The sequence below is a fragment of the Electrophorus electricus genome, chromosome 6 (assembly GCF_041902795.1).
Source record: "Electrophorus electricus isolate QZ-2024a chromosome 6, ASM4190279v1, whole genome shotgun sequence".
NCBI classification, from domain to species: domain Eukaryota; kingdom Metazoa; phylum Chordata; class Actinopteri; order Gymnotiformes; family Gymnotidae; genus Electrophorus; species Electrophorus electricus.
In genome coordinates this window covers 32,325,414-32,334,555 of record NC_137502.1, presented here as the reverse complement: position 1 = coordinate 32,334,555, position 9,142 = coordinate 32,325,414, and the positions used below count along the sequence as shown (strand labels likewise).

Sequence of the window (9,142 nt, the reverse complement as noted above, 5' to 3'; positions counted from 1 at the left end):
GGACTCGTGTTTCCCAGCGCTCTGCACTGAGGGAATCCATTACAAATAGTCTGATCCGTGATTATGGGGAAACTATTGGGGTCCTGGATAATGTCTGGCCTTCCCTGGATTCTGTCTATCCATGTCTGGCCTTTCCTAGATACTGCCTGTTCATGTCTGGCCGTAGCGTTTGCTGGGTCGCTGACAGAGGTCTTGTGCATCTACCTCTCTCTCTCGCTCTCTCTCTCTCTCTCTCTCTCTCTCTCTCTCTCTCTCTTTCTCTCAGGTGAGGAACATCGCTGTCAGCCAAACCTTTCGGATAGATAAGGCGCGTCGGGAGCTGGGCTTCTCCCCCGTGAAGTACAGCCTGGCTGATTCAGTGGAGCAGTACTTGAAAGCCCGTCCGCTGTGCTCCAGCACTGCCTTCCTGGACACACGCCGCATCCTCATCTTCCTCCTGCTGATCCCGGCAGCGGGGCTGGCTTTCCTGATGCTCCGCCCTGGCTAGGGGAAACATTAATCCCAGAGAGGAAAAAAAACCCACCTTTGCAGTATATGTTGAGAAGTTAGCATCACAAAGTGCAAGACACCATTGCTCAGAGCAGCTCAGCACACTCAGACACTGATTGTCAATTATCAGAGCTCTTTTAGTAGGAAATAGAGTTCGTAGTTTTAGTTCATTATATCCTAATGATTTCAATCACATGGCCAGGAACAAACTGATCCTGGGCCAGTGTTCTTATTTTTCTTAGATTTTTCTTATCAGCCTAGTATCAGTATCAGCCTAGACAGTCTGTTCTAACATACTATGCCCTCAACGTTCTCATATATAAGCCTCCTTAGATTTTGATCAACTTTTACTTTTTCACAGATTGAATGTAGAGAAATTAATGTGATCAAACAGTTATAGTTTAAGTTAATCACCTGTAGCAAGTCTGTGAGAATGAGCAGATGAGAGGATGAGCAAATCAGATGATGAAGAGAGGAAACTTCTGAACCTGAAGATATGAGACCTCTTCATCAGTAATATCAGGATCTAGTTGCGTTAGGTTATAGACTGCAAGATAGCGACTAGGCAACATTCCGACTATCTTGTACAGTGCCATTGACAGGCATTCCAGCAGTGGCGAATCTAATATTCTAGCTGTGATGGATTTATTCTGGGGATGAGATTTCACCATAACAGGTGAAAACATCACATCTACTCTAATCCCATGTTCACTCTCTTGTGAATGAACTAATGATGCCCACAACTATAATCAACTATAGGACCTTTTTTCACTCTCCTGTGAGTTATCTAATACACAGAGGTGGCCAAGACGTAATAAGGGTAGCCGCTTGTCCAGTTAACTCGCGGTCCCTTGAAAGTGGGAGAACTACGTATTAAAACACGTCTTTGATTTCTGTATGGTTCACCCAGTCTGGACGTAAACACGCTGGAAGCAGAGCAGACATACCTTGCTTTATTTTTAGAGACATGGTTTCATTTTTTCCTGTTGTTCGCAGGAAGCGAACAACAAATATTTTGTCACTGTCTGGCTACTTGCTTTCAGCACTCAGTATACAAACTTGAAGCATTAGCAAACTACAACGAAGGCCAATAAATGTTGTTTTAAATACATGGACAGCTTCTAGATTTTTCAGTTTGATAAACTGGATGGATTTTGTCTAGCATTAGTGGAGTAAACTCAGTGTTTCCATCATTAATTACTTTAAACAGTCTTTAATCCAATGTTTTAAATGCTTTGTTTTAACATAAAAATCCTCCTCTGTTGTTCCTGTAATTAACTGTTGTGAATAACTTTGATTTTGCCTTATTATTTGAGTTTTGGGCAATAACACTCAAACCTCTGTAAATTAGATTAATAAAGGTGATTGTAATTTTTATCTTGTGTGATTTGTTGTAAAAAAGTGAAAGTGATATGGACTGCAAAAGTTTATTCCATGATCAGTATCACGTTTGGCACGAACAGTCAGGGCCACTTAAGCTGTCTGATTTTTAAGTCTTTATTTTAAGTCTATATAGGGTTTCATGTGCCAAGAGTCTCCATCTAAATAATGAAAACAAAGGTTGAATGCCCTGGTAGTTTTAATGTGGCAGACTGGCTTGGATTTAGACAGGCAGCCATTGACATCTTTCACATTTCTGAACAAGCACCTTCAAACAAAAAGACAAGACACGCTGACTGATGCAGATGTTTTTTACATTTATTTTTAACCACTAAGCAGGTGTTAGTTAGTCTTTGTGCATGCCACTGGAAGAATTCATACATGCTCTAGATGTAAAAAAAAAAAAAAAAAAAAAGACATTTTTATGGCATTTAACTACAAAAACAACAATGGAATCAGCACCATTTAACAGTTTATGTATATTTGTGTTTTCAAACATTTTCAATGACAGTAAAAATGTCGAAAAAACAGTAAAAAGTCTTCAAAGACTTAAAAAAACAGAACGTATCAATCGTTGAGCAGGAGCGAACAGTTCCTAGGAACGAATGGAGGGATGTGATCAGGGATGCACGAGAATGAAGGGGGAAGTCAGGTTGAAATGCGTCAGGAACCCAACCACTCACAGGCCAGCACCATCCTCCTCCAACAGTGCCTTGTTTTCTTTACACCCACTGTTTTTTCCAACACTTGGTGACATGGTGCAAGATGAGGTTTGTTTATCTGAAACAAGTAACATTTCCATTATCAAAACACACTGGCTTTTACGCTACTTTGGCAGGATTATAGTCTGTAATAAACAAACGGAAAATGTAGAAGCACCGAGAACAGGGAACGCCAAACACTGCAAAATTCCGCCACCATAACCCATAGTCATAACATCCAATCCATCCATTTCCTCTCATTTTCTCCGCCGTTTTACACGTCACATCCAGCTGCCGATCATCTGGCTGGTTCTTCAGTCTTTCAACATCCTCTTTTGCCCTCTGATTAGAATCCACCGTTTTGCCTTCTAGCTGCTGAGAACGCGTGATTGTACACAAAGCAACCACACAGGAGGCACTTTCACGCCATGACTTTTCACACACATACCAACAACAGAACAATAAAAGGTCAGGCGGCAGAAAATAATAAGAACGTTGTTCCTGGCTTTACGCATCAAGTGTCGCATCCGTTGTGGGGAGAGGGGGAGACAAAAATAATTAGACCAATTTATAGCCTTCAAGAGGCTGTCAGATTTCACCTGCACTTCATACTAGCGGTGTAATATTAATGCAATCCAGAAAGCAGGCTTCCAATAAGGCACATCTTAACATGAGCCAAAATCAGTTCATATATAACATTTAATTTGCAATACTAATCTAATCCATCAGGAAAACAGAGACAGTGTTGAGACGTTTGAGGATCACCGCATAGTGCAGCAGACATGCAGGTCAATACAGCGTGCACTGCATTTCCACGGCATGCACAGTGAATGAACAAAAGAAATGAAAACCGGTGAAAAATAAATACGTCTTGAGATCAAAATGAATAAATAAACACGAGAAAACAAAAACAAAAAAATACCTGACCATAAAGTCTGCGTAAAGTGCAGAGACGAGAAGAGACACAGGGATCAGACTCTCATCTGACAAGCTAATCTAATTAGCGCGCGCGCGCACACACACACACCTCCACACACACACCTCCATTGAGGTGCACTGTTTAATCCCAGGTGATACGTATTGTTACTGTTTGACCCTGGATGGTACAGATGATCAGGTAAGCTTCAAGTCAAAGCATACACAAACCGAACGATTGGCTTTGCACAAACACGTGAATCCAGCAGTGTGCTGTTTCGTTAGTCAGAAAGCTCAAGGGGTCCCAGACTGGAGCTAAATCTTTATCTACGGGGCCATAACTCTCCATCATTTACATATGTTTTACAACATCTACACTGTTAGTACACGATCCGGGCTGCTAGCTACAAGTAGCTAATTACAAGGAGCATACATGTAAGACTGTCCTGACCAAATCTGAGAAATAAAGTTTAGCTTGTCAACCAACATACAAACAAGCTGGTCAGGCTGACCTAAGCAACAGCAGCAGCAGCAACAACAACAACAACAAACAAACAAACAAACAAACAAACAACCACCACCAAACAGCAGCAAATAGAAGCAGGGCTACAATCAGGTGTTAGCGTCATGCACGGCTAACCTTGGAAGCCACTTTGTGTACAAACGGCTGAACTTGGCCAAAAAAGGTACTGCTACAAAACACTAGCAGTTGCACCAAGCCAGAGCAATGCTGCTGGTGTTTCTCTTTGAGGTGCACCGTTTGCTCGAGGACGGGACCCACCACTGCCGTTTGCTGGATACAGGCACAGGTGTTGGTAGTGCAATCAGCACACACACACGCGCGCAGCACGTTGAGATGAGTCTCACAACCAGCTCCCACCAGCTCCTCAACACCTACTTCATCACACACAAATAGAGAAAGTGAAGTAAGTGCCCAGTCCCCGATCACAAGTATGAACAGAGGCTGATAAGAATACTGTTGTCAAGTCTACACCATCTACAACCTAAGAGCTCCGCCGCCTCCGCCACCAGGTCCGAGTCAGTGCTCCTGACTTGACGTGGACCTGTTCTCCCTTAGGTCCTCTTTGGTCTTCTGAATGCAGGTGAAGATTTCCTCAAACAGGGCCTTGTACTCTGGCTGGTAGAGCTCGTGGGTGGAGCCGTGCGGGCGGGTGCAGGCATGGGCGGCGGGTGTCTGCACCGCCTTGTGGCTGAGCGCGTCATGGGAGCGGCGGGACCGTTGCAGGAGCTCCTCGTACTGGGCCTGCAGTGCGCTGTACTGCGCGTCCACCTCGCTCAGCAGCGAGACGCCACGTCTGCTGCCAGCCCGCGTGGCCCGCCGGGCGCACGTGCGCTCGTGACCCCGCCGCAGCTCCTCGGCCCAGACGTGGCCTCTCGGGAGCCTCTCGGGCTCCTCCTCGTCCTCCTCTTCCGGCTCCTCCTCTTCCTCAGAGGGGAAGAACACTGCGCCAAGCAGGAGCGCGTCTGCCCCCCGGGCGCACAGCGACTCCGAGCGCCACAGTTGCCTAAGCTCGTCCACCTCGGCCTCCAGCTCGGCCTGCCGCCGTTCGGATCTCTGCAGCTGCGCCAGGCGCTGCTCCAGGTCCTGCTTCTCCTGCTCCGTCTCCTCGGTGACGTGCTCTGAGGCCTCGCGGAGCTTGCGCTCGGCTGCCAGCTGTACCTGCAGGCTGCGCAGGGTGTCCCACAGACAGGACTTCTCCTCGGCCAGCTGCGCAGGGTCCAGCCCCGGCCAGGAGCGCTCCTCACGGCTTTCCGACGTCAGGGCCCTGCAGAGCAACATGGGGAAGATGAGCAATAGCTCAGGGAAGGTGTGCTTGCGTGTGACAGAGGAACCCGCGCTGGGAGTTCAGTTCCCTAGCCTGGCTGTGTTTGTGTGCTGGGTCAGTCATCACACCCGAGCATGTCAGCAGCAGCCTTTTGGCTTTGGGCATGAAGTTTCTAGAAATATAATAGAAATATAATATGAGGGGCTTCCATTTCATTTTTTTAAGAATAAACACAGATGTTAAGCAAGCATGTCAGACTGCAAATGAGGGGCAAGCTGTCATAGAATCTCTGTTGTTCACTACACAGCGCTTTGCTGCAAGACTGTTGTCTAGATGTTTAACTAATCGCAAAGACATTCTTACACCCAATAGGTGCAACACGAACATCATGCTAACTGTAATGTGCATGTTAGCATCTCTAAGAGCAAAACCAGATCTGATTATGGGCTACAGGATTGTGGGAGGGTGGGGCAGGGAAAAGAGCTGGACACTGACAGCTGCAGACAGGCCCGCCCCCTCAAGATATATATAAGGTTGAATCAAGTCTGGCCAATCAGGATTCCCTACCAGAGGGCCGGTGGTTTGATTGACAGCAGTGTTCTTGATCTCCTGTGGCCGACAGAGCGCTGGGAATGAACTGTGCAGAAATGTGCTTTTGCTTACATGCTTTAGAGATTGGCATGGGTTTAGAAAAACAAAAACAAAAACAAACGCAAAAACAAACAAACAAACAAACAAACAAAAACTGTGCTAAAACCAGTTGAAGCCCCTCCGCCACGTGCACAGCGACGGGACTGATGCCGTTGCGTTCAGACTCACGCTTCCTCGTGCAGATCATACAGTTCCTTCAGGCAGGAGACACTGTGGGCGGCCAGACTCCAGCGCGCCTCCACCCGCTCCCTCCTGGAGCACTGCGCCTGCACCACCTTCAGCTCCTCCACCTGCCTTTGGAGGACCTCCATGTGCGCCTGCAGGCCATCGATGGTCTCCGTCAGGCTGGATGGAGACACGTTCCCGTGAAAACAATGCATTTATGTCATACACCACTTCACAAACTCATGAAGCAGGTTTCTTACACCAACACTGGTAGATTAGTGAGGTGACTTTGGGTGGAAAGTATCGCTTTAGAGATACACACCTCAAGCTACGTCAAGTTAAATCAAGCACAATAAAACCAGTGAACGTAGGTGCAATCCATGAAGGGTGGCAGCACCTTTGTTACGGTTGCCACGCCTACGCCGTTCTGCTCGCAAACCATCTGATAAGCGTCTGACAAGTCGGGGCAGGCATGTTCGAGTGGAAAAAGTCACTAAAATGTAAAGTGGTGTAGGCCAGTAAGGCTTCATTCGTGACCTGGGGGCCCCCCCCAGTGACCTGGCCCTCACCTCTGGATCTTGCCCTGGGCCGCACGATTCTCCAGCCGCAGGCTGTGGTTGTTCTTCTCCAGGTCTCGAGACGCCACATCTAGGTGCTCGTACACCTTAACATGGTGGTCGTTCATCTGCCTCAAGAGGTCCACCTGCTTGTTCAGGTACTAAGTGAGAAAACCCAAACACACACAGTGTAGTGAGTATTAACATGCCAGACTAGGATGTGGCTACTGGCTAATTCTGGACTAGTTTTATGGTAACAATGCCAAGAACTCTGGCACCAATGATCCATCACCAGAAATAATCCTCAAGAAGTTATTTATGTTGACACGCACATAAATTGTTTTGCCCCCATTTTCCTTAAGTCTGAGTAAAACTTTGAAACACAATTTTATTGTGTCCACTGTCAGGATATTTCACAACCGCATCCTGAGTGACAAAACAACTCAAGCCCAAATTCTTTCACCACAATGACATTTCAACACCTACATCAGAATTGTACCTCCGCCACGACAAAACAAAACATAACAGTCATCCACCAGCAGAATCAATTCCACACATGCCATTTTCAAAACACACAGAAGCGCATAGAACGTGTTCCTGGGACTCCGCACTCTATGGCCTCAAAGCAGCAGGCTCCCGAGTGCTCTGTTCCCGTGTCACTTCCTGTCATGCTGGGTGGGTAGGGACCCACATGGCACATCTTTGGGAGAACGTTCTGGAATCCAAGTACAGGTGGGAGCAAGGTCTGACAAGACAGAAATCTGCCTGCTGTCGATGCTTTTCCCTCCAAACACAATGGCAGGCGAGTTTAAAATAGCCAAGACAAAGAGTCCAGGGAGAGACGCCATTCTAGAGACAAGTGTTTTTTTTTTTTAAGATAACAGTTTCTTGTTTGGACCCAGTGTAAATGTTACTATAGGCCTGAAATAAAAGCAAAGCCATTAACAAGCATGCTGTAAACAAGCTAACGTGTGGAGAAGGGACGTCCCTGGTCAGCCATAGCTGTAATGCTGTATACTGTAATGCTCCAAGTACTACAGTGGGAAGCTGGAGGGAAAGGTGAAAGGTGAAAGGTGAAACCTCAATCTCCTGCAGCTGCTCGTGGTTGGTAGTGTACATCTCCTGAAGGCCCTGTTCCAACTCATGGTTGCGCTCCAGTAGAGTCTTGCCCAATTCTGCCGCCAAATGTAGATCTGGCACACACACACACACACACACACACACACACACACACACACACACACACACACAAAGCATCAGAAAAGCAGTAAACTTTAAGCAGAGAGTAAGTGAATGTCTCAGGACATCCTGTTGGCCCAAAGGCAGGAAGTCTTGGTCAAGCTCGACGTCACAAGCCTGGTGTGAGTCACAGACGACCTCAACAACTGCAGTCTGTCACAGTCATGGTCAGTCAAATATACATAGAAACCCATGCAAATATGTTTCACAAAATAACAGAAGCGCAGTGCGGCTAGAATTTACCAATGCAAAAACGAATTTACACAAACGAATGAAAAGATCTGCAGTTTGTGAAACCAACCTGACCTAAAGGATCTGCCTCTGGTAAGGTCCAGAACAATGCCCACTACTACGAACACAATTTAGAGCTAAAGCAGCAGGCCTGGAGACACTCATGCTGAACAGTGCGGTGGAGAGACGTGACAGCTGGAGGCATTCTCCAGGCGTGACCTTCAGCTGACACAACTAAGCCGCTGCTTTGGGAACACAGTCATCAATTTCTTGTAGAGTGCAGCAACTTTTCTCAGGGAAATTAGGTAAAGGCGGGGGGGGGGGGGGGGGGGGATATATGTGTGTATATATATATATATATCTATATATATATATATATATATATATATATATATATATATATATATATTTGTTTATTTATTTAAAACATGAACATTTTGCGAGGCTGTTCATATTTTACCTACTTTAGCACGGGAAATTATTACGACGATGATTATAAAATGTCTATACTGTTTCGGCAGCGAGGGAAAGGTAGCATTTATGAGAGCCGACCGGTGTGAAACGTCTACACCCGCTACACCGCGGCTGTTGTCCATCGCTCCGCGGAGGCAGCGTCCCCCTCTGCAGTCTTACCGTGCTCCAGGTCCTTCCTGCTGCGCCAGAGTTGCTCCGCTCCAGCGCGGTCAAAGTCCTCCTCCACCATCACGCCTGCGAGCATCGCTGTTGTTTCGAGGACACGGACACGGGGAGGGAAAAGGACCTCGTTTCGACTGGTTGTATTTTTCACATCTGGGTGACTGATGTGCCGGTGAAGACCCCGGGCGTCCCACACCACTGCGGCAACGTGGCAAGCTGCGCTCACAGGGAGGAGGTTCGGGAAAACGAGAAGGACACACAAGGACCCGCCCAGCCGTTTGATTGACACCGCAAAGGCCAATAAGGAGAAAAAGACTTTGACCCAAACAAGTCTTTTTTATCCAGTGAGCTTTTCACTTGTGTATATCACATGACACCCCCCCGCCCCCCC

General features: G+C 46.8%; 2 protein-coding genes across 7 annotated transcripts in view; one reads left to right on the top strand and one right to left on the bottom strand.

Annotated features, from left to right (window-relative positions):
* sdr42e2 (short chain dehydrogenase/reductase family 42E, member 2) overlaps positions 1-1,864 on the top strand; it is an 11,443-nt gene extending 9,579 nt beyond the window's left edge. The window contains exon 11 of the mRNA XM_035525586.1: positions 266-1,864. Coding sequence (XP_035381479.1) covers positions 266-487 — 222 coding nt within the window. The 3' untranslated portion in view covers positions 488-1,864. The remainder of the gene's footprint in view (positions 1-265) is intronic.
* A 302-nt stretch (positions 1,865-2,166) lies between these two features.
* On the bottom strand, positions 2,167-9,035 carry cdr2a (cerebellar degeneration-related protein 2a). Of its 6 annotated transcripts, XR_014124289.1 has the most exons (7): positions 8,749-9,035; positions 7,726-7,838; positions 6,658-6,806; positions 6,092-6,268; positions 4,490-5,272; positions 4,267-4,382; positions 2,167-2,649 (listed from the first exon to the last, which is right to left on the bottom strand). XR_014124289.1 is itself a non-coding variant. In XM_027021832.3 (6 exons), exons 1-5 carry the CDS (start codon positions 8,831-8,833, stop codon positions 4,525-4,527), a joined length of 1,272 nt encoding a protein of 423 aa, XP_026877633.2. In that variant the 5' UTR covers positions 8,834-9,035; the 3' UTR covers positions 2,167-4,382; positions 4,490-4,524. The 6 variants fall into 6 exon arrangements, 3 of the variants coding, with proteins under 3 accessions (XP_026877633.2, XP_026877632.2, XP_035381480.1); XR_014124288.1 differs by having other exon boundaries at positions 2,749-5,272; XR_003411433.3 differs by having other exon boundaries at positions 4,267-5,272.
* Positions 9,036-9,142: the final 107 nt, after the last annotated feature.

Coding starts and splice junctions, on each gene's coding strand:
- cdr2a (XM_035525587.2), bottom strand. CDS start 8,833: ATGCTCGCAGGCGTGATGGTGGAGGAGGACTTTGACCGCGCTGGAGCG. Junction 6,269..6,657: donor GCCCAGGGCAAGATCCAGAG/GTGAGGGCCAGG, acceptor GTCTCCATCCAG/CCTGACGGAGACCATCGATG. Junction 5,273..6,091: donor TATGATCTGCACGAGGAAGC/GTGAGTCTGAAC, acceptor GTTGCTCTGCAG/GGCCCTGACGTCGGAAAGCC.